The sequence below is a fragment of the Canis lupus genome, chromosome 15, assembly GCF_011100685.1.
Source record: "Canis lupus familiaris isolate Mischka breed German Shepherd chromosome 15, alternate assembly UU_Cfam_GSD_1.0, whole genome shotgun sequence".
In the NCBI taxonomy this organism is placed as follows: Eukaryota; Metazoa; Chordata; class Mammalia; order Carnivora; family Canidae; genus Canis; species Canis lupus.
Genome location: NC_049236.1, coordinates 51,768,313 through 51,793,594, shown reverse-complemented (window position 1 = coordinate 51,793,594; position 25,282 = coordinate 51,768,313). Strand labels below are relative to the sequence as shown.

General features: G+C 46.6%; 1 protein-coding gene across 4 annotated transcripts in view; it reads right to left on the bottom strand.

Moving 5' to 3' along the window:
• Positions 1 to 7,257: 7,257 nt before the first annotated feature.
• TMEM131L (transmembrane 131 like) overlaps positions 7,258 to 25,282 on the bottom strand; it is a 161,226-nt gene continuing 143,201 nt past the window's right edge. For all 4 annotated transcript variants that reach the window (XM_038559066.1, XM_038559067.1, XM_038559068.1 and 1 more), the window contains 9 exons: positions 20,872 to 20,996; positions 17,958 to 18,124; positions 16,714 to 16,902; positions 14,040 to 14,118; positions 13,309 to 13,391; positions 12,122 to 12,242; positions 10,788 to 10,879; positions 8,419 to 8,558; positions 7,258 to 7,668 (listed from right to left, as the gene is read on the bottom strand). In XM_038559066.1, the coding sequence (XP_038414994.1) occupies positions 7,393 to 7,668; positions 8,419 to 8,558; positions 10,788 to 10,879; positions 12,122 to 12,242; positions 13,309 to 13,391; positions 14,040 to 14,118; positions 16,714 to 16,902; positions 17,958 to 18,124; positions 20,872 to 20,996 (1,272 nt within the window). In that variant the 3' untranslated portion in view covers positions 7,258 to 7,392. The remainder of the gene's footprint in view (positions 7,669 to 8,418; positions 8,559 to 10,787; positions 10,880 to 12,121; positions 12,243 to 13,308; positions 13,392 to 14,039; positions 14,119 to 16,713; positions 16,903 to 17,957; positions 18,125 to 20,871; positions 20,997 to 25,282) is intronic.

Genomic DNA, 25,282 nt, shown 5'->3' with positions numbered 1-25,282 from the left:
CGAAACGATGGGCCGCCACTTGTGAGCTAATGTTCTCAAAGACCGTAAGTTCTCCCTCTCTCTCTCCTTGCTCACGCTGATGAAGCTGCCCAAATGGAGAGGCGGATGCAGCCAAAAACTGAGGCAGCCTGTGGCCGACAACCAGTAAGAAGCCACACGCATGAGCTCGGAAGCACAGAGGCCCTCAGCGGAGCCTTAAGGCGGCTTCAGGCCCAGTCAACCCCCTCTTTGGGGCAGAAGCCCCAAGTAAGGCCTTCCTGGATTCCTGACTCACAGAAACTGGGAGGTAGTAAGTGTTGTCATTTTAAGTCACTAAATTCTGGGGTGATTTGCCAGGTGACATAAATAGCTAATGCATGGGTGTACTGTGGCCTCCTCTGGAGCGCTGGCCCCAAGGCCGAAGGGGTCACGCCTGTGTCCTTCACTCCGGTAGGCCCAGACCAAAAACCCAAACCTGGCAGTGACAGGTGCTGCACTGCATTGAATGAGCCCCGGCCAGGTCACAGGCCACCTGCAGAGCCTGCGGGGACTCATGAAGTAAAAATCTGTGGGGGGTTTTATTGGCGTGGGGTTTGTTTTTTTTTTTTTTTTTTTTTTTACATTTTTTAAAAATTTGAATTCGATTTGCCAACATAGAACAGCCAGTGCCCAGTGCTCCTCCCATCAAGTGCCCCCTCAGAAAAATGTGTCGAACAAATGAGTGATGTAGTGACCAAGTGGGAGGAGGGCGGCCTCCAGGCTGAGGCCTCTCTATCAAGCCGGCCCGACGGGCGGACAGAGCCCCGCGGGCGGGGCCCTCGGAAGGGGAAGGCCGGGCCCTGCCGCTCGATGCTCAGGACGCCAGGCCACACGGGACGACGCAGATCGGCCTTTTCCTAAACGCGCGCTCGCGGGACCAGCTCGGAGGAGCGCCCGGAACCGGTCAGCGCTTCTGGATCTGGATGGGTGGTCGGATTAGAATGATTGTCTTTTTCTTTTTTTTTTTTTCCTGTCGGTTATCCATATTTTCTACAGAAAGGACAAACAATAAAGGTACTTCTGCCCGGACGCCTGGGGGGGCTCAGGGGAGAGCGTCTGCCTTGGGCCCAGGGCGTGACCTCGGGGACCCCGATCGAGTCCCGTGTGGGGCTCCCCGCGAGGAGCCTGCGTCTCCCTCTGCCTGTGCCTCTGCTGTCTCTGTGCGTCTCTCGGGAATAAATAAAATCTTAAAGAAAAAAAAAAAGCCAATTTCTGGCTGGGTAGAGTACGGCCTGCGGGTGCCACGGTGCAGCAGGTCCCCAGCGCCAAGCCCCGGCCTGCCCGGCAGCCGCCTCTGAGATGCCCCTGCCGTCCCTGCCACCTCCCAGATCCCTCTGCCCCGTCTCAGATCTCTTGCCGCCTCTCAGATCGCTCGACGCCTCTCAGATCCCCCATCGCCACTCACATCCCTCTGCAGCCGCTCAGATCCCCCTACGGCCTCTCGGAACCCCCAGCACCTCTCAGATCCCTCTGCCGCCTCTCCCATCCCCCCACCTCTGAGATCCCTCTGCCGCGACTCAGATCTCTTGCCGCCTCTCAGATCGCTCCACGCCTCTCAGATCCCCCGCGGCCTCTCAGATCCCCCAGCACCTCTCAGATCCCCCCAAGGCCTCTCAGATCCCTCTGCGGCCTCTCAGATCCCCCTGCCCCTCTCAGATCCCCCCGCGGCCTCTCAGATCCCCCTGCCCCTCTCAGATCCCTCTGCGGCCTCTCAGATCCCCTGCGGCCTCTCAGATCCCCCGCGGCCTCTCAGATCCCCCCCGCGGCCTCTCAGATCCCCCCACGGCCTCTCAGATCCCCCTGCCCCTCTCAGATCCCCCCGCGGCCTCTCAGATCCCTCTGCGGCCTCTCAGATCCCCCTGCCCTCTCAGACCCTGCCCCTCTCAGATCCCCCTGCCCCTCTCAGATCCCCCTGCCCCTCTCAGATCCCTCTGCGGCCTCTCAGATCCCCCTGCCCCTCTCAGATCCCCCCGCGGCCTCTCATATCCCCCCGCGACTTCTCAGATCCCCCCGCGGCCTCTCAGATCCCCCCGCGGCCTCTCAGATCCCCGCTGACTGTCTCGGGCCTCGCCCTCCTCCTCAGGGGCGGCTTCCCGCCTCCGGCCCAGGCTGCCTCCCTGCCGCGGCTGGACGGTCGGCCCCCGGCGGTCCCCGCGCCCTGTCACCCCAGCGTCGAGGTCCCCCCGCGGCCCCTCAGGGCCCCGAGCGCCGGCCGGGCTGCTGCCGCAGGGAACCGCGCACCCGCGCTCGCTGGGTGTGGAGCCGCGTCCGCCCCGGGGGGGGGGGGGGGGTGCTGGCCACCACGGGGGCGGCACGGGTTTCCTTTTTTCTTTAAGATTTTATTCATTCATGAGAGAGAGAGACAGAGAGAGAAAGAGAGAGAGAGAAGCAGAGACACAGGCAGAGGGAGAAGCAGGCGCCACGCAGGGAGCCCGACGTGGGACTCGATCCCGGGACCCCAGGATCAGGCCCTGGGGCTGCAGGCGGCGCTAACCGCTGAGCCACCCGGGCCGCCCAGAAATTACTATTTTGAAATGTTGATTTGAGTTGGCATAAATGTTACCTGCATTTTAACAAAGTCGCATTTTTAAGGCGACTTTTATAATGCTTGTCTAGTATTTCGATTAACCATAATTAGATTGCCTTGCATTTTGCATGCTGGCTATACCAGTATTTAAAAACATCCTGATGCGCCTTTAATCCTAACCCACGTAATTACCACATACCTCATTTTATAGGATTTTTATTAGGGAATGCTTAGTGAAAGCTACACTTTGCCTTTGCCTTAAAACTATGTCCCTTTATAGCATATGATGTAACTTTTATTAGGACTTTAGTACTTGTTTTTTTAACATGCTTACTTTTCCCCATTGTTAAAAAAAAATGTTTTCCCTTCAGATTTAATTAAAAATTTGGGAGGAGACAGAGTAATAGTGATACACACTTGTAATAGACCATAGGAAAAAAAAAAGACACAAAAAAGAAAATAAAAATCACTTGCAACCCCACCCACCAGATGGCACATCACTCCCTCCAACACCATGATCTGCTATATACACCTATCAAATTCGTGCCATATAAAATATCCATATTTATATGTAAACAACTATCCATGTTCATGCTGTGTATAACCTTGTATCCTACTTCTTTCACTGCCTAGATCATTGTATTGCAATTTTTAGAGGCTTCCCAGAATTCGAACATCTGTATGTACTAGAACTTAAACATTCCTCTTATAGGACATTTGTTTTTAACTCATCACTGTTATTTTTTTTAAGATTTTATTTATTCATGAGAGACACACACACACACACATACAGAGAGGCAGAGACACAGGCAGAGGGAGAAGCAGGCTCCATGCAGGGAGCCCGACATGGGACTCGATCCTGGGACTCCAAGATCACACCCTGGGCCGAAGGCAGGCGCTAAACGGCTGAGCCACCCAGGGATCCCCTCATCACTGTTCTAAGCTCTGTAGTGAACATGCTCACACATCATCTGTGGTAGGCAGAAAAATGACTCTGCACCAAAGGAGTCCACACCCTAAACCCTGGAACCTGTACAAACGACAAAAAGGATTTTGAAGACGGGATAAAAGAAGGACCTTGAGATGGGAGAATCTCTGGGTGGCCCAATCTAGTCACATGGGTTCGCAGACTAGGAGAACCTTTCTCACCTGAGATCATCTGAAAAGATGTGACAGTGGGAGCAGTTACCAGCCCAATGCTCCGCTGCTGGCTTTGAAGATGGAGAAAGGGGACCACGAGTGGAGGAACACGGTGGCCTCGAGAAGCTTCCTTGGGGGAAGCAAAGGTGAAGGCCGATCCCCCCCAGTGCTTCTGCACGGGAGTAAATACTGTGACATGATTTTAGCCCGGTGAGACTTGTGTTGGATTTCTGACCCACAAGCCTGTAAGATCATAAATTTGTGATGTTTTAAGCCACTAAGTTTGTGGGAATTTTCGATGGCAGCAAGAGAAAAGTAGTATCTGTTTTTTTTTTACTATTTTTTAAACTTTTTAAAAAATTACTTTTTAAAATTTTTACTAAAGATCTTACTATTTTTTGTAGGACTCGATTCCTAGGAGTTAGACCCCAGGAAATCTGGTCCCAAAGAGCATGAATTCTCCATTCAACTCGAAGGTCCTGGAAGGCAGGATGAGTGTTCTCCTCTATCTCCTTTACTCCAGTGATTCTCAGATTTTCCCGTGTTACTGTAATCCATCGTGACAACAGTCCAACAGTGTCAATCCAACAGTGACAACAGTGGTCATGACGAGCTCCATGCACAGAGGCTGACGTCTCAAGTTACTCATATGTAAAGAATTGTGGTGACATTTTTCCCCTCCCTCTGCTGCCTTGCTGGTGGCCCTTTTCTTGTCTCCCAACCACAGAAGATCTGGAGTATTCTCTAATAATGAAGACTCCCGGGATCCCTGGGTGGCACAGGGGTTTAGCGCCTGCCTTTGGCCCAGGGTATGATCCTGGAAGACCCGGAATCGAATCCCACGTCGGGCTCCCGGTGCATGGAGCCTGCTTCTCCCTCTGCCTGTGTCTCTGCCTCTCTCTCTCTGTGTGTGACTATCATAAATAAATAAAAATTAAAAAAAAAATTAATGAAGACTCCCTTCAATTGCCAGATAATTGTAGCCCCAGCGCCTCGCATCCTTACCCTCCCCACTATGTATCAGCTACCACGCTAGGCACTGGAGACGACAGCGAGCCTGGGCAAGTGCGGAAGGCTGTATCAGGTCTGATGCCCTCACACGGACCCTTAGCGGAGTCAGGAGTCCAGGCCACAATGCCAGTGGGAGGAAAACGGAAGAGACAGCCACACTCCTTCCACTAGGAACACAACCCAAAGTTGGCATCTCACACATCTGCTCACATACCACACAGCCATTGATTTTAGTCCTAGGGCTAAAGATCATCTTCTAGTCAAAGTGAAGAGTTTTACTTTCTTTTTTTTTTTACACAGTGGAATAAAAACTTAACTTTGGCTTCTCATGTTTTCCTGATGGAAAATTGGGGGATCAATGAAAGTGGAAAAATCAACAATCCTACTCAACAGAATCTACATCTAGCACCTCACACTCTCTCCATTGCGAGTTTTAAATTTGATTCTGAACACTTTGGGGGCTTTTATGCTAACCTAAATAATTTTTGTGTGTGGTAAAAAATATACGTAATGCAAAACTTCCCATTTTCATCATTTTGAAGTGTGCAGGTCAGCGGCACGAAGTCCATTCACACTGCTGTGCAACCATCACCACCATCCATCCCAGAACGCTTTCATCCTCCCCAACGAAAACCGTACACGTTAGACACGCCCCACCTCCCTCCCGGGGACTCTTCGAGGTACCTCATACCTGTAGCATCATATGGTAACTGTCCTTTGACTGGCCTATTAGTTCACTTAGCATCAGGTTTTCATGGGCCCTCCGTGTTGTGGCATAGGTCAGAAATGTCTTCCTTTTTGAGGCTAAATATCCCATTCTATGTAGAACCACGTTTTGATTATCCATTCATCTGTCAGTGGGCAACTAGGTTGTTCTCACCTTTGAGCTATTCTGAATGATGATGCTATGAACATGGGTGTGCAAACATTGAAATCCCTGCTTTCAATTCTTCAGGGTATATACCTAGACCTAAACTATTTCAACATGACTCACAACACTGGGGGCGGGAGGTCTGCTTTACCCAAATCAGGATTCTTTCTTTTTTTTTTTTTTTAAGATTTTATTTACTTATTCATGAGAGAAAAACAGAGAGAGGCAGAGACACAGGCAGAGGGAGAAGCAGGCTCCATGCAGGGAGCCCGATGCAGAACTCGATCCCATTTTTTTTGTTTTTTTTTTTTTTTTTCGATGAGCAAACTGATCTTCAATGTGCTGACCTGGAAGGCTTGCTCTTCATCATGGGCATGGCCACAGCTATTTACACAGAATCACTGTTCAATATTTACAGCAAGATGCTAGACACAGCATCCTTCTGGATAGGCAAGGAAAGGGTAAGAACAGGCTAGGGAATAAAGCCCTGAAATAAAAGTGTAAGTAGAAATCTGCAGATGTGAGTAGAGGGAAAAGGGCCAAGTCAGGAGGGAGGCTGGTGAGGTAGACATAAAGGAGGAAGTACCAAACCTTCTCTGGTGCATGAGGGGGAGAGTCCACTGGGACATAGAGTCTCTAAAATTATGATTTGGTGGCATTGGAAGGGGGATCATGCCCTGGGCCGAGGCAGATGCTCAACCACTGAGCCACCCAGGTTTCTAACATGGTGAAGGAGCCTAACTGGGGCAACCTGAGCAGTTTCTAGCAACTGTGCATGCTTGGAGGCACTCCTTACAGAAAGGCGGTCCCAGGATTATGGTACACCTGCCCTCCTCGTCCCAGGCCCCCCGACAGCCATGGCAAAGGGAAATTCGCAGCAGGCATACCCAGCACTCCACTCAAACCTCTCTCCTACTGAATTTCCAATAAAGACAAGACAAAATGTAAAACTATGACACTTTTATTAAAAGTTAAAAATGTTCCCAAGTTTACACATGCACACAGATAATTCCACCATCAGGGATCTCTAAAACCACTGACAAGCAGATACAGACCGGTCTGGCAAACATGCTTCGGCTACCAAACTCCCCTGAGTTTTTATACTTGGAGTAAGCCTGCCCGCTCAGGGGGAGACCAACACTTACCAGAACGTCCCCGCTGCCCTTGTTGCCCTCACACTGGCACAATGGGGGCAGGAACACTCCGGCTCTCCCGAACCAGCAGAAGAGCTCTAGGCTCTCTGCTTCACCCAACAGCTGTGGCCACCAGGACGGGAAAGAGCCACCCTCCACCCTGAGCAGGCTCCATCCAGGCAAGTGGGCAAGCTGCTCAGCAGGGTTCCCGGCCAGCAGCTCTCAACACTGGCTGCACCGCACCATCAACACAGAGCTTGAAGCAAAACCCTGCCTGCCTGAGCCAAGGGGCAGTTCAATCAGAATTTCTGGCAATGTCGCCAGAAAAAGGTCATTTCCAAAGTTCCTGGGGGATGGGGGGAGGAAGGGAGTCTGATGCCCAAGGAGGAGAACCAGAGCAGCCACTTCCTTCTCAACTCTTACCTTCTTAGAAATTCCCCTTGTTCCAATTTAAAGCATTTAGTGAGGCTGATACACAAGTTATGAAGTTATGACATAGGGATGCTTAAGCTTCTACCAATGATTTATAGTGGGTTAAAAAAAATAGAGCACCCAGATTTCATTAAAAAAATTTATTTTCATATAAAAGTGCCAAAATATCCACCAATGTCATACTCTATCTCAACAACCAGTATGCTAGTAATGAAAACACAAACCTCTTTATTCACATTATTTAAAAATCAAATTCCTTTTCACACATTCCCACAGTAGCTCGAGTCTCTGGATAGTGGGAAGCTTGCATTCCTATTTGCCGTGGTAGTCCATATGTCCAGGTTCATATAGGCACGAAACGGGTTAAACCCTGGGTAGTATTCCTTGCACATGACAGCCTGGTTTTCCATGTGAGTTGAATGTTCCGTGGCAGGATTAATGGGGCAGCAATTTTCATATACATCACTTTGCGGGGCCCAGATGGAACCAAAAAGTCCAGACATTGGAGACAAGCTTCGGGTGCTTGTGAGGTAGGGCTGAAGTGTACATGAGGAAGGGGAAAAAAAAGAAAATTTTTTAAAAAACAGAAGCCTTCAAAAACAAAAACAAAAACAAACCAAACCAGAAACCTTCTTGGAAAGGCAACATCAAGGTTGAATGCATACCAGTGGACACCACAGTGATGCCAATTCAAGTCACCTGGAAGTCAGTAAACTATTCTCAACCCTCTGGGATGCCTCAATGCCACTTTTCTCAAACAGAGGGTTGTGAAATCCTCACCTAGCTGGATAAACTCATTTTCAACCCAAGGAAGGACCCGTAGGCCAAACGTCCTCGATCTGTAAGAAGTGTCTTGAGTGGATGTGAGAGGGAGAAGGCGCGGGGCTTTCAGGCTCAGAAGGGTGCTGACAGGCAGGAAGCCCTGGGGACCCAGTCACTGACCACTGACCGACCTTCCTGGGACTCATGTTCATCTCTGAGCACAGATGAAAAGATCAGCAGGGCCACATAAACACGGAAGGTTTCCTGGTCCAGATTCGATCTTATCTACACACCATCGCTCCTCAGTGTCATCTGGGGCGTCTCTCATTCAGGGTGACTAGCCTGCCAATGTCTGCAAGCCCCCATCTGTCTGACCTATGGGTTAGGTTCCCCCAGAGGCTGGTTAGCCTGGCTTCTGAGACCTCAAGGAAACAGGCCTTGGCTGATCTGAACCCAACGCTCAAGTTAAGTGAGACCAGGAAACAAGCACCAGAAAGAACTCAGAGCTGCCCGAGGTCACTGACCGGAGAATTGAGGAGACCGGCATGTCCCCAGGCAGTAGGCATGTTGGGTGGGGGGCTCCAGGTAGATGGAGAGGTGTGATCCAAAAAGTCTGTCTGAATTTCGGCAGGACAAGGGAAGCCATTGGGGTAATTCATGTTTTCTACAAAGAAGGGAAAACAACAACATAGGTAAACATTTTGATGGCGGGCCAGACCTGAATTCTCACTCACAGGCCCAAAGCTTTCAAGGCTTAAACTATACAGACGAGTTAAAGACAGGTGTACACGCTCACCCCATGGGGACCAGGCGGGCCGTTACGCTGTTGTTCTCAAGGTTAAAACTATCTATCAGGACACACTATCTGGGAAGCCCTCAGTGACGAAGGTCTTCCTCTGGCCTTGACTTTTCTGTATTTGACAATTTGATGGGAAGCTTTCCGATAAGCACTACTATAGATTCCAATTGTGTCCAGATTCTTAGCAGTCCTCAACGTTTGCCTTTATTACCCGTCACGCCCACCTCAGCTTCCTGCACACATTCCACGTGGACTGACAAAAGCAATAGGAATCCAGCACTTCTTAGCTAAGTAGGAAGGTACAGCTGTCCCCTGCCTTGTCCACGGGAGATATGTCCCAAGACCCCCAGTGGATGCCTGAAGCCGCGGCTACTAGTGAACCCTACGTACGTTAGGTTTCCTTCCTATGTGTAAACACCTGTGCTCAAGTTTCACGTATAAATCAAGCTGAAGTTTAATTTGTAAGTTAGAAATGAAGATTAATTTATAAATTTATGATTAATTATAAAGGACTCATAAAATGGAGAAATCATAACATACTATAATAGAAGTTATGCGAACCCGCCCTCTTTTTATTTCTCTCTCAAAATATCTTGTGATCCTGGGAGGTAATAAACGGCCTCAGTGAGGAGATGAGCGGAGATGAGCTGAGGTGAAGGAGTGACACTGTGACATAGTGAGAGGCTACTATCTGACAATAGTTGGGGGGGTGTCATCCGCGGGACATCTGGGTGCCCTGTAATAGACACAGCCTCGCAAGGCCAGGAGAAAGTCACCACAGCACCCCCCTGTGGCTGGCGCGGAGCAAGGTGTGGCCCAAGTCCCCTTAAGTACATCTGCTTAGACCCCTGGCATCTGCCTCCGGAAGGGAGCCCAGTGCGAAAAATCAGGATCAGGATCAGACTGGAATGGGTAAGAACACCTCTGCGGCCTGTCAGACACCTCGCAGCTCCTACCGCCGTCCTTACCACTGCCTGCGCCCAAGGCGTCCGCTATTTCCCCTCCCAGCTCTGCTGCCACCTGTCCTTCCGTGACACGGCCCCAGGCAGCAGTCAGGTCCCGGTAGGGGCAAGCTTCACAGGGGACTTGGCTGCCCTAACAAGCACAGCAAACACCTAACGCCTCGGCCTCCCAGGATAATCTAGGATCTTAGGGCCACAGACATCCAAGTGACCTGGGTCTACCACGTGTGAAGGACTACGTAGGCGAGCGTTATGTGCAGAAGGCCCCCATCAGCCAGGTGGAGAGGGCTTTTTGAGGCCACGAACGATTATCCGCGGCGGGCACGCACAACGGGAACCACTCTCACAGGTTCTCATTAAAGGTGCAATCTTTTTTTAAAAAAGATTTCAATTTAATTAACATTTATTATTAGCTTCAGAGGTGGAATTTAGTGATTCATCAGTTGCTCATTCCATCACCTGCCCTCCTTCATGCCCATCACTCAGTCATCCCACACCCACCTCCCCTCCAGCAACCCTCAGTCTATGGTTAGGAGTCTCTTATAGTTTGTCTCCCTGATTTTTGTCTTATTTTTCCTTCCCTTCCTCTGTGTTCATCTGTTTTGTTTTTAAAGGCACATCCTTAACAAACAAACAAAGGACAACAAAAAACCAAGCCCATGTATACAGAGAACAGACAGGTGGTCGTCAGAGGCAGGGGTCGGGTGGAGGGGAATGGGGTGTATGCAAATTGGGTGAAGCTGCTCGAGAGCTATAAGCTCCCTGTGGTAAGACGAATCAAGCCTGGAGACAGCATGTGCAGTCCTGGGGGGCAGAGTTAACAGCATCATCATCATCAAGAACAGTTGTGTTCTTGTTTTGTACCTTGCTAAGAGATGTTAAAAGGTTCCCTCAAAAGAGAGAACACCCGTAACAATGTACGGGGATGGCTGGTAACTAGACTTACTGGAGCCATCACGTCCCGTCCCGTGTTATGCCCTGCACCTGAAACTAATGTTCTGTGTCAATTATATCCAAGTTGTCTTTTACAAGGTACGTTCTTCTGCAGTTCATGCCTCAGATCCACAGACTTCCTGCTTTGACTTTCATGAGAGTAAAAGAATGGCACTGGGATTGCTCGAATAGCTTTTACCTTCCGGAAAGGCATTATAATCGTTCAGTTCCAATGGACAGTACACACTGGGGAACGGGCCTTCACAGGTCGCACTCCAATCAATGAAACTGCTACAAAAAAACAAGAGGTCTGGTTTCAGAAACAGGAGGTCAAAAGATCAAGTACAGAAAGAGGAAAACGATGTTATTGCCCAGCATCCTAATCACTGTGAATCCCCCCCCAACTCCACCCCCGTTTTGGAAAAGAAAAGATGTACTTTCTCAAGTCTCGGGATCAAAGACCTCCAAGGGAATGCTCTCCACCAATGACACGGCCTTGTCCTGCAAGGCCGACCTTCACAACCTGGCCAGCGAGAGTCTAATCCGATACAGAGTCCAGGGCGGGGGTTAGGAGCACTCCGGAAGAGTCTGGGGGTCTGAGCCAACCCCCGGAGGCAGAGGCGCTGCTCTGACACCTGCCCCCTCAGCTGGAGCAGGGCCAGCATTCATCTCAGGGGAACCACAAGTGCTGAGACTGATTTGCAACAGATACATTGATCACAATTATAAACTGAATTCTTCGTTATACAGGGAAGAAAGTAAACAGCACCGTAATACACTGAACCAAACTAGAAAACTTCAAATGGATTCTGTGATTAAAAGGAGATGCCAACATCTTCTCATGTTTCCATTCCTGAATGACAGTAACATCCAGGAGCAAATTCAAGAAACTGCTATAGTGTAACTGTTTTTTTAATACTCAAACTATCTGATCTTTCTTAACATTGTATTTTTTTTAACATTGTATTTTTTTAAAGATTTTATTTATTTATTCATGAGAGACACACTGAGGCAGAGACACAGGCAGACGGAGAGGCAGGCTCCCTGAGGGGAGCGTGATCCAAGACTGGATCCCAGAACCTCGGGATCATGACCTGAGCAAAAGGCAGATGCTCCACCACCACCCAGGAGTCACCCAGGTGCCCCATTTCTTAATATTTTAAATGTGTTCGTGATGACTGCCACAGGAAAATGGAAATCTCTGCTCTGGTAGGTGGTGGGAACTATGAGTGACTGTCTTTCCAAACAGGCCTCTATTAACAGATCATCTTTTCAACTTAAGGAGGAAAATAATGCTGGGGTCCCAGCTATGTTACTCTTATTTCCTTTCATGTTTCTCCTACCCATGCTTTGTTGGTTTCTAAGACCTCACAATGCAACTCCAAAAGGCAACTGGAAACATCCAGCTAAGGTGCACTGGGGAAGGTAGGCTGGCCCCCAGTTTTGGAAGGCCTGCCTCACAGACTGAACTCAAATTCCCCACTGCAAGCTCTTAGGCTGAACAAGGCAGTGATCAGAGAAGAGACTCCATACCTATTATGCACGGGGGCCGGGCCCTGCATCACGCCAGGCATGCTGTTCTCCACGGCGCAGTTGAAGTTGCTCGTCACACACACGGGCTGCGTGGGCCAGAGGTCTCCAGGTGGGTAAAGACCTAAGGACAAGAACAAGGCTTTTCAGTCTACCCTTTGCCCCCCTCAGCCCTCCCTTCCTGCCGGACCAGCTCAACTTCCCTTGTCTCTTTCTAGAAAACACTCCTGGAAAGTCACCCACACATGCTGACTGCTTCTGCCTTCCGCAACTCCTTTTGGGATATACTTTCAGGATATAAAGCAGAAAGGCGGGTCTAAGGAGAATGCCATTGTTCCACTGACAGCTCAACAAGAGCAAATCCAAAACATATCCAAAGAACAGCACAGAAGTCTGTGCTTTCAAAGTTGGCCCCCAAGTACAGAGCAGTTTTCAAATCTAGCATAATTCATATAAGCAAAAGCAGTACTCCTATTAGAGCTCAGTGATGCCATGGGGAGTGAACATCAGGCTAACAATCCCTGACCCTTGCTAGCCATGTGGGGAGCAAACACTAGAAGAAAACAGGACAAGAACACAAGACAAGGACAATAAGGGGTAACAAAGAGAACTGGAGAAGAAATATGAGGGAGACTGGAATTAACCTCCTACAGGGAGACACTGGGTGGCAGCGGGGTTTGGGTTTCCTTCCCACCCACCCCATTTCCATGCCCTTGGGCCGCCATTCTCCCCACCTGGTCTCAGGCCTGGTCCGGGAGCCAGGCTGGTCACCGAGGCTGCCAGGCCAGGTTAAGGGGCTTCTAAGATGTGGGAGGTACGAAGGATGGGGAGTGGGCAGGGGAAGTGGGCTAAGGCCTTGGAACCTCACCCATGGCAAGCTCTCCAACCAGGGCTCACTACTGCCTCCTCTACTTTTCTGTCACCGCAGGAGGAAAAGGTGGACTAAACACAGCAGCAGCCCCCTGCACACCTGTGCCTTGGCTATGAGGAGGGGGTAGCCTGAGTCAGAGGCCCCTGATGACGCTCGTGCAGAGGGCAGGTGCCTTCTGAATGCACGGAAGCCCAGTGACGTGGCTCGGACAAGAGGGCCCTGGCCCAGGACCCAGCCCCACCCAACCTGCTCATCTTCGTAAGCTCCTTGGCCTGTGATGTGTAGGAACCCCTGCCTGGACCAAGAGTCTGCACCTCACCTTTATCTTCCTCAACACCGGCAGGCCCGGCAGGAAGGCTGGGACAGGGAGGTTCTGCATATTGTGGGAGATTATTCATGTTCCTGTGGAGAAAGGGAGAAAATGAAGATCTGCTGACACCTTCTGTACAAGGACACACCATGTTTGTTCAATCATGTCTGAGTTTTACACGAGTCCTCCCCCCAAGACACATAAATGCTAGAGACACAAAGGCACACAGCCAGAAAGGGGTTGGTTGAGGCATATCAAATTTCCAAGACCCAGCAAAGCCTTTTTTCTTTCTTTCTTTTTCTTTTCTTTTCTTTTTTTTTTTTTAGTAAACAACAAAATAAAATAAGTTTAACTGAGGCAAACTGCAGGATCCTACTGCATGGAGCCCAATGGAGCTGGATGCAGGGCTCAATCCCAGGACCCCAGGATCATGACCTGAGTTGAAGGCAGATAGACGCTTACTGAGCCCCCCCAGCTGCCCCAGAAATGGGGTGTTTTCTAATGTGGCTATGCCACAGGCACCGATGGGGACCCCAGAGACGTGCCCATCTGAAACATGTTTACTGGGAAGGATCCTACTTTCTAAATTATTAGCAAAATTGGATTTTCTTTTCTCTCATCCTTAAAAAGTCTTCCTACTTCCACCTGCAGAATCAAGTGCAAAGTGCAAATCACCTGCAGCACAGCGACAGAAAAAGCAGTACTTTAAACACCTGCCAAAGTTAGGAAGTTAAACTTACGTGGGATTGCAGATGTTATGAGAAAGATTCAAGGAGATGGGAGCTTCTGAAGGAAAGTCATTTTGTGAAACACTGTCTCCTACATAAAAGCAAAAAAAGTATCACAAGGTTTTAGAGTGTAATTCAACTGTACCGTGTATTAAAGTACAGATTGCTAATACCACTAAGGCCCAATTAGCAATTTAGTTCTCACTTGTAACTGATTTTCACATTAATTTTATTCTTTAAAAAATCTCTATTATATTTATCTTTTCATCAAAAACTTACTAAAACACAACATTTAAATTTATGAATTTTGGATTAACAGTGTTTTAATTACAGGGGGGAAAAAGCTGAAACCATTAATATTATGTAACTTTCTCACAGGGATTTTTCTGATAAAAGAAATCTTGCTATATAAATAGACCCCCGCAGTTTATAAAAGTAACATTGTAGGAAATCTGTGAATATAAACATTAGAGAAGAAAAACAGGAGGTACCTACAATTACACTGCCATTCAACATTAGATATGTTTCCTTATAATCTCTTTTATGTGTACGCATATGTGTAAAATTCATATGTACTTTGCCTTTATGGTCTTTTACATCATTAATTATACTGGGGACTTTTTCCTGGAAGTCCATAACCCTCCAACAACTTATAAACTACATACACGCCACTGTCTAGCAGCACCATCAACCATTTTTATCATCTTGCTCCTGTCGGCAAAAGCTGCACTTCTTTTTTTTTGTTGTTACAAAGTACTGATTTTTCAAAATCTTGAATTAACATTGTCAAGCAAACTTTGTCTTCAGCGGTGGATGGAGGCTGCGAAAACCAAGCCTCCTCGGGCCAAATGCATCCCCGCTGTCAAAGCACAGGGGCCTGCCTGCCTTCATGTGCGCTTGTGTGTGTCTCTATGCAGGCGACAGTGTCCCCCAGAGGGAGCAGGACGGCTGTGTTTGTCGGGACTTGAGAAGATCTTATCTTCTTAGGCCCGAAGCTCAGTACACAGTAATAAACAGTGCATATCAGTGATATTAAAATTTTATAGCGGTCATTAAGAAAACAGTGTCTCAAAGGCTCCTTGGCAGGCGGCTGATAATGAAACAGTCTGAAGACACAGGGTGCTTTGTGTAGGTTTTTATGGCTACTAGTGCTCTGGTCTCTCAGAAAGGGCCTTTTTTTATAGGTCTCACGGCTGAGAGGAGACAGAGAAGAGGACAGCCTAGAGGCCGCTGAAGGGGTCTGCCTGAAGCAGCCTGTCTCAGGGAGGAGACGGGGTTCAAGCCCGAGCCCCTGGTGAGCAAACTGGGGTGTGGAACAAGCTGCCAACCTCTCTGAGCCCGGGGCCTCACCCCTCAGATGGGCCCAGGGACACTGGCCCTTTCTCTCAAGGCTGTGTGGGAGTGGATGGAGTGTGACCGGTGAACAAAGGCCTCACATGTGTGAGCACCTCAATCTCACCACAGTTTCCTTACATGAAGACTGAGTTTACTACATTAACAATAACAGTGAGAAGGAATGAACTCCATCTTTACATAGGCATGGAGCTTAAAAAACCACCTAGTGAAAGCAGCAGGATGCAGAATGATATACTGAAGTATGATTTCCTTTACGTAAGTTAGAAACAAACATTCTACACTTTGTTGATGGACATATGAATGTAAAATAAAACACGGACTAAAAGAATGCACGCCAAGTTCACAAGAGTGGACGGTGATTCTCTTTAGGTGGCAAAAGTAGGACGGACTCTAAGGCATTATTAAAACAACAACAACAACAACAAAATAAAACGAGAGTAAATATAACAAAAGTAAGTTAATTCTTCGACCTTTCCCAAATCTTCAAATTTCTCAAAAACAAGAGAGGGCCACAGTGTTCATTAGTAGTATTATTCACAAGAGCCAGAAGGTGGAAACAACCCAAGTGGTCACCAACAGATGAATGGATAATCAAAATGCGGTGTGTGTGTGTGCAATGGAATATTATTTGGCCTTAAAAAGGTGAAAAAGGTGAACCTTGAAGAAGTTACGCTAAGCAAAATAAGCCAGACACAAAATGACAGTTCACGTGACTCCACTTGGACGCTAGTGTAGTAAAATTGATCAAGATGGGAAGTAGAGGAGAGGCTTCCAGGGGCTGGGGGAGTGGAGAATGGACAGCTGTTGTTTAAAGGTATGGAGCCTGTTTGGGCTGATGAGAAGATTTGGGGAATGGGTGATGGTGATGGTTACACAAGAGTAGTGTTCTTAAGGCCACTGAACGGTACACACTTAAAAATGGTAAATCCAAAAAAAAAAAGAAAAAAAAGGTAAATCCTGTTATATATATTTTACCATAATAAAAATGTGCAAGTAATAAAATAAATGTGGAAGTCTTTAAACTGCTTCAAAGACAGACATTACAATGATGATGATGATGGTGATGATGATGACGACGACGACGACAGGGTAGAGTGGGGAGGGAAGAAAAAGGAAGGGAAAAAAAATCAAGAGAGTGAATGAAACCCAAAGCTAAGTAAACACTCCCGTCGGCAGTCCCGCGTGTGCTCCAGGCGCTGGACGGCACATCCAGGCCTTGTACTGGGCACAATGGTGGTGGTGGCAGTGGTGGTGGTGGCCACGGTGGGGCAGGAGGCAGGCTGGGAGGGAGGGTCACTCTCCAGGGCCAGGGTGTCCCCCCAGGACTCACCGGCTGGCAGGAAGTGCTGAGGGCCCACCACAGGCTTCTTGTCCCCGTCGGAGCTGCTGCTGCTGCTGCTCCAGCTGCCCCAGCTGCCCCGGCTGGCCCGCACGCTGCCCGACGAGCTGCCGCAGTCTGAGCTGGAATCGGAGCAAGACTTCTCCACGCACTTCTTCCCAGGCTTCTGGCAGTAACCCTCTGCAGGGACAGAGAGACAAGTCGCATTTCATCTGAACGATTTTCAACCTGATGCTATGTCTCATCAAAGGGGAGAGGTGAAATTATGAAGAAGGCCGGGTTCACCTCCAGGGTCGGCTACCTCTGCTCATCCAGGGAGAAGAAAGAAGTGAACTGAAACCAACGATGGGACTTGAAGAAATAGGAGATGAGCTACGTCTACTCTGCCTACGGGATGGACGCTGACACTCGTCCGGGGCTCAGTCTGTCAAGACCACTGATTACCGTGATCTGCCAATGGTTCTGGAAATAAACACTCCTGGGAAGAAAACAGGCTACTCCAACAGCTGGAAATTTATAGGTAATGTCCTCCCCTCTTTTATTAAGATATCCTCTAGGAGCTTCAAAGTATTATTTATGTGTGAATGGAAAAAATCTCCAATATGACCAAAAAGCAACATGTGCATTAAGGGGACGCATGAGAGGGTGGAGAGAGAAGCTCATTAACTCTGCTAGTTTGTGCACATGGATGCTGACGAGTGTCTGCAAACACGGGTGTTGGCTGGTGGGAGGATTACAACTCCCACACCCCAACCCCCTCATGTACAGCCAACTTCAATGGCCCATGAGCCTCCCGCTATCCTCTGCCCCACCTGGACCTAGCTTTGGGTGCCCTCCACCCTCCATTCCCTGAGACTCTACCCAGCAGCTGGGACAACCGCCTGGCTCTGCAGGAACTCCCTGGCTCAGGTGTGGGAGGAGAACACTTTTCTCACCTGGCTATCCCCCAGAGTAAGCAACCCCTGTTCCTTCAGCACTCCACATGGGGAGAGCTGAGAATGGCCAGGTTCTAAGGGGAGGGATGAGCGAGCAACACCAGAAGCCTGCCCAGGTTCAAAAGAATCTCAGGTTTCCAGTCTCATCCTGATAGCTTTCCACTCGGACTTTAGGAAGCGAAGTTGCCTGTCAAGTGATAATCTCATTACGACCCCATTTCTTTACCCTGGATACTTCCTGGAGGAACCAAAGATACCAAGAGAAGCACGAGTCATAGCCCAATGTGGTTACTTACATACCTGCCTCTCCCTGTGCAGCAGGTAAGCTGCCTCCCATGCCGCCATCTGTTTTACAAATTTCTCCAGGACTTTCTTGTACACACCAGTTTCTTACATCGATGCCACTGTTCAACTCAGACCTTTCAAATTCATTGCACACAAGTTTTAATTCACTCTGTTCAGAAGGCCTAGAAGAACCAAACACACACACACAAAATCACATCCGGACGTTATCATCCATCCATCCATTCTTGCTTTCCATGAGACTTATTAAAGGTGAAAACATGAACCTGAGACAACTTGAGACCTCTGTTCTTGGGGTTTTGGGGGAGAAGACACCAAGAGAGGGATGTCAAAAAGACAAAGATTTTGCTGTTTTAGAACTACAGTCAATTTGGAGCTCATTTAACCTACTTCCTAGTTCACAGTGATAGGAATAAAACTCCACAAGGTTAAATGAGTCCCTCCATCATCTCCTAAGTGGCAAATTCAGAACCAGAAGCCAAGATTCTTGGCTCATCTTCCTTGGATTTAGCATGATATAGGATTCTCAATAGATGAACCTACTCCTTGGTGTCTGGGGGAAGGTACTGAACGTTACTTTACATCTTCTCTCATCCATTCATTCAGCAAACATTTGCTGAGTGACTACAATGTGCCATGTATTTAAAGTTCTTTTCCCAAGGAGTTCACAGCCCAATGATAACATCTACTAGACTCCTTGGGGAAAGAATGGTAATGGTTTTGTAAGTGGCAAAACAGAAATGGCGAAACAGAACGCCACAGGAGTCCGCAGATGGCTAGTCACATGGTCCAGTTTCAGTACTTCATGCAGGTTTGTAGGATGCCCATTAAGACGACAAAATATGTGGCCTGTAGCACATGATTCCACTGGTTTCTGACTACTCAAGGTAAAGAGTACAACAGAAGAAGAGCCAAGGAAACAATCTGACAACCACCTACTTCTTAAGCATCATGTGATCAAAACATTCTGAATAGCTACAAGCTAAAGTTCTATTTTAACAACTTGTTTCTTTAGCATGTCAGAAATCTGCTTGTAGAAATATACCATGACACTTTTAATTGGTGAAATTCTACTCAAATTTTCTATCTTCCTGTATGTTCATATTAGGAAAATACAATACTTTAGAGTAACCTAAGTCAATTTTTTTTGAAAATACATGTAAAAGGAATATGAGGTGTAACTTTCCTTTCTACAAGATGCCACAATGCAGTTTTTAAATAATTTAGCCTAATAAAAAGAATTACCAACAATTAGTGTTTGGTATTAGCAAACAAACCACAAGTCTGTTCTTTTTTCATGTTTGTATTTTGCAGTTTGCTCAGTGTGAGAACTAGGGACCTTGGAACTGCCTGAGCCTTCTCCAGCGGAGTACATGTGACAATGCCGGGGAGCTGCTACGACGACGCTGAATCACCGGCTCTGAGCTCCAGATTGCTAGCCCTCAGGGACCTAGGGACACACACCGTAAATTGCACCGTGTGTGCTTCCCGTCCCGAGGCCGTGGCCTCAATGTAGGCCGAGCCCCCTTCCAACAACAAGCAGATCCGCAGCAAGGTGGAGCCCCTTCCACACGAAGATTTGGAGCCACTAGAGAACAATCTGGCAGAAACACATATAAATACCTAGCTGAGCTCATAAGAAAGAAATCCCCAGATGCCAGGACTCAAAAGAAGGAAAAGCCAGAGTGGGTGAAGATGCAGGGATTACTCAGGAGGAAACAGGCTTTAAAGCCCAGGTAGGGGTAGGGTTTAATTATACCCCACCCTCTCCCACTCCAAGACAGTCACAAACAGGAATCAGGGAGCCGGAACTGGTTCCTAAGTACAACTGGGGTCCTTGACAGAGGCACTGTTAGTGCGAGGGACACCTGAAAAGCTCCATCCATGGATTTAGGGAGGAAAAGGCAGGAGAAAGCATCTCTACTGGAGGCTCTCAGCTTGGGCACATGTTGGGTGTTTAGAAGTCTAACCCAAGCAATCAAAATTCAGAGACTAGTGCTTGCTCGGCAGCACATATACATAATTCGGAGACTAGGTCACCGTGTGGATCTGGAGTCAGAATGCATGCACTACTGGGGCACCGGGGTAGCTCAGTCCAGCAAGAGGCTGCCTTCATGACCTCAGGGTCCTGGGATTGAGACTGCTAGGGGGGGTGGGGGGGGGATTGTTTCTCCCTCTCCCGCTGCCCCTCCCCTCTCTCATGCCCTCTCTCTCTCAAATAAATAAAATCTTAAAAAAAAAAAAAGTACACACTACTGACCTGTTGAAAAAACATGGGATTTCCACAAAAACACTATCCAGTGCCTTCATTTTACTGATAACAAAATGAAAGCTCAGAGAGATTAAAGTGACCTCAGGAAGCAAGGTTTCCAAAGGAGAATACCAGTTCTGGGCCTGCCACTTAAATTCTGGGGCTTTCAGCAAGACACACAGTGTCTAGACACCTCACTTTCCAGACACATAAGAACCTAGCTTCTGCAGGACTGAACCTCGGTTCCGTGAATGATGACTATTCTCTTTCACTATAGGACCCCACGTGGGGGAGGGGAAAGCTGGGGGGCCTGCCAGCACCCAGCTGTTCTGTCACCTGCCCACAAATGCTTCTGCACTTCACAGAAAAGAAGGGCCTGGCACAGGGGATGTTTTACGCTTTTTCTTTAAAACTTGCCATAGCTTTGAGCACCTTTTAAAGTAAGAACACACACAGAAAATCTATTCACTTTAAGGTATTTTAACAAAATAAATGAAAACATAACCAGAATATATATCAATTTTAATAACATGCTTTTATGTCAATATTCTATTCTTGGTATCCAACATAACAAAAATAAGATTTAAAGATAATAGCTAAGTATAAAATTAGAGGGTAAAAACAGATGAACATTTTAAAGGGGTTGTAAAAATTACACACCTCAAGACCTGAGCAGCACCCCGTTTCTTGTTTTTTCTACATGTTCGATTTTTATTCCAACTTAAATTTTGTAAATTTCCTTCCTTTTTCTCCTGAAGCTTCTTCTTCTTATAAGGATCTTCTTGCTAAAGAGAAAAGAGAAATCTGAAATGAAGCTTTAAAGTGACTAAATATACATTTAAAAGACTTTTTTTCCCCCCAGCTTTTGAAGATCAACTCCATATGAATTTAGAATGCTCCAACACTGGTGAAAATGGAGACATGCATTTCTCAATCTCCTGTTTTCATTTCCCTTTTGCTCTACCTCCCTCAATCTCTGCAAAAAGAAGAAACAATTGTTGCCTATAAAATTCCAAAGGGGCTAAAAAGGAAAAACATCTGTTAGCAATTTAGGGTCAGCTTGCTGTTAACTTCAGCAGCAATAAATTCTCCAACGTTCACCTGTTAATTTGGTATGTGCAATTCACATGAATTACTACTGAAGAAAAATCATGTAAAAACTCAATGTAGGAATAATTTGTGTATTTACGTTTTTATTTGTTTACAGAAAACCTTTAGGAGGATAGCCAGTCTCCACTGAGTGTGCCACGTAATTTAAGCTTTTGTAAATAAGAATATGCTTGATGTTTTAAATGTGGTTTCGAAAAACTTAATTTAGCATGAAATACATATCTATAAATTATATATATGTATGTGTATAAATACACACATATATAAATATATATACATACATATGTAATCATTTTTTAATTTGGGTCTTTTCCTTTTGTACATTAGGCTAAATCTGTTAATCTGCCCAAGGGGAGGGGATTCCCCTGCCTGTTAACATTCTGCAGTAGCTCCTGCCTTCAAAGTCCCTTACACTCTTTCTCTTCCTTCTAACACTCTGCCTCTTTAAAGCAGAGGCACTATCTGCATGCATGTGGGAGGTGGTATAGAGCTCACAAATGGAGACCCTAGGGCTTGAAAAATGCATCCTTCAGAGACTTCACAGAGGCAAATCCCCTAGCTCAGAGTCCTCTTCCTGTTGACCTTTAGGATTCACAATTCATAAAGAATGAAGACTGGCTCATTTTACCTTCTTTTTTTGAGAAGGCTGGTCCAGAAATCAGAGAAGGAAATCATGAGTTTCTAACATACACTTGACTGACACACAGGACTTGGAAGAAGAAAGATAAAAGGTTTTAAATGCCTACATGTTACACATCTGGGGTACTGAAAGCCTCATGTATCTATTAAAGCCGCAGGCTTACTATAATAAACTAATATTAGAAATGAAATGAAATCATAACTATATATGTGGTGGGATAATGGGATTTTTGTGTTTTTTTCTTGATAACCTTTAGTTTCTCCCCCAATAAATATGTATTAACTTTTTTTCTGATTCTGAGGGCATTTTAAAAACACAAGTTAAACACACAAAGCCCTACCTCACAGGGTCTTAATGCTAACTGCTTATGTTTGATGCTAAACAAACACATTAACAACATAAGATCAGATATTATCCAAAGTTAAACATTAGCTATATACCGTATTCATTCATGTACTGTTCCCTGCTTATTTCTAGCTTCGGAGGAGAAAAGAATTCCCCTCTCCTTGGGCCAAGAAAGGTTTCTCAACACAGCTAGTCTTTCTGCCCCTCCAGAGTCACAAACAAAGAAGGGATCTGTCTCTAAGTTGGGTCAGAGACAGAGTGAACTGGTCAGTAGTCACACTGACACTTGGCTGTCTCCCTCCACTCAATCTGGTCAGAGCTTCATCCTGTGCAAACAAGAGGGACTATAGAGACAGAGACGTGGGAGTGGGTGGTCGGAGGCACAGTCACTATCTCTGAGTACTGGCTAGTGATGACCAGGAGAGTGCTTTGCACGCGGGACTCAGGTGAGTGAAATGAGCAAGAAGCAGCATCCATGAGCAAACAAAGTGGGGTGGGGGGTCAGGGACTGAAAGAGGGTGTAGACAAAAGAGGGAAGAGATAGAGGACATATTGAGGAATGAAAAACCAATGAATGGCCTGCCTGTGTGTGTGTGTGTGTGTGTGTGTGTGTTTGTGTGTGTGTGAGAAGGGGGAGGGAGGAAAGAACAGCCGTGAAGAGGAAGGGCCCCAGTCCAGCTTGGGGAGAACAGGCCAGCACAGGACGCAGCAGATGGTGGGGGGCAGGGGAGGAAACCAGACACTCAAAGCAACAGACTTGTCAAGAAGTGAGAGGGGGAATAAAAGGACAATCTGGCTCTTGGCTTTCTGGCGGAGAGGGTGTCACACACAGAGGGAGGCAGTGCCAACCAGGGCAAGAGTCCATGTAGAGTTGCAAGTGAGATCACAGCTCTTGAGGCCAAATGGCCTGATTTGAATCTCACTCCACGCTTTTTACTGGCTGTGTGATCCTCAGCAAGTTACTTAGCTTCTCTCTGCCTCAATTTCCTGCGTCATCCTCAACAGGCTGTTGTGAAGAGGTCATCTGTCAGTGACCCGACACAGAGCAAGCACTTTATAGAAGACATGCCTATTATCACATTATTGAATTACTTGAACTAGAGAAGTTCTCTGACATTCCTGACAGAAGGGAAAATTTCACTGATTACAGGGTAGGCAAATAAAAAGATTTCTAAACTTTTATAAAAGCAAAGAAATCAAAGAAGAGAAATCACAGACTGACTCCACAAAACGTTCTTTAAGCTGCTGTACAAAAGTAACAGCAAATAAAAAATAAGGGCAGACTAAGAAAAAAAAAACCAAACACGTTGTTTGATAGGTAGAGTCAATACCGTGCCATATGTTCTCAAGGAAAATAAGAACACATGCAACAGAAAAGTGGGCAAAGCATGTTAAATGCAAATTCACAGAAGAAATATAAGAGGCTAAAAACCATGAAGACTCCATCCAAAATATTTAATAAAGTATGTTTTCAGGAAAGGCAAATTACAGACCAGTCTGTACCTCATCTTTCGTTGCTGGTTTTAAAAAACACGAGTGTGTTTACATTGCCTGTTTCTGCCTGTAGACACCAGGAGAGAGCTGGGGGGAGAGCACGGGGAGGCAGAGTGCCATTAACAGCGTCTGTCTCCGAGCACAAGTGGTGCTGGGGGAGTCATTCACTTCCAAATTTATAAAAAAAAAAAAAAAAAGAAGGAAGGAAGGAAGGATGGATGGATGGATTTTGGGGGTAGGATTTTGGATAGATGATTTATTTACTTTTAAAGATTTTATTTACACATTCGTGAGAAACACAAAGAGAGGCAGAGACATAGGCAGAGGGAGAAGCAGGCTCCCTGCTAGGAGCCCAATGGGGTTGGGGGGGAGGACGGACACCACACGGGACTCATCCCAATTCCAATCCCAGAACTCCAGGATCACACCCTGAGCGGAACTCCAGGATCATGCCCTGAGCGGAAGGCAGCCCCTCAACCACTGAGCCACCCAAGCGTCCCGGATGGATGATTTTTTTTTTTTACCTGTTTTTCAGAATTTTACCCAAAAAGGAAATGAAGGGAAGTGCTCACTTTTCCCTAGGAAAAAAACACAAATTGAAATGAAAAACAAAACAGTTCCCTATCATGCTAAGACTTTGCAAGAAACATGGTGCTGGCAGGAGCTGCGGAAGCCAGTGTTGTCCTATAGCATCCATGTCAATGTGAATCAGGACCACTTTTCTGGAAAGCAATCTGGGGCACACATAACGATACTCTATAATTCTACTTCCAGAAATCTCTAACAAAGATATACCAGGTATACAAGGAAGACTTGAGAACAATGTAGTTCATCATAGTCCTATTTATGAAACCAAAAGGCTGTAAATAACTTTAATGGCCAACCGCAAGGGAACGGTTTAGGATTAGGGCATAGCTAAATGATGGAATGTTATATAACCACTGAAAACAAAGTTCTCCTTGTTCTGAACATGAGAAAATTTGGAATTACGACATTATTAACAATGCTACATATACATAATGATGGTCCTGAGTTTTTTTTTTAAAGTTGCATAAAAAAGAAATAGAATACAGAAATATGTACAAAGTAGTTCATTTTGTATAGACTTTTCTCTCCCTTTTTATAATAATCATGAATTCCTTTTCTAAGGGGAAAAAAGTCTGCTAAAAAAACACAGCAGGGCTAGGGTTAAAATTTAGTTTGCAGCTCTCAAATCTGGGCTTCAACCTTCTTTGCCAATAAATCGAGAGGAATGTTCCCCATGTACTATAGACAGATTTATACAATTTTCTAAGCTGCAAAGTTAGGCCCTAAGAATGTACAAGAAAAACAAACACTGAGTACTGCCCTTGGGGATGTGTTTATTGAGAACGATTTCTCCAAACGAACAATGAAACGGAAAGTACACTCGCAGGGTTTTAAAGAAGAGCTTTGCAAAATCTGGGAGTGAGTCACGGAGACAGCAAAAAAAAAAAAAAAAAA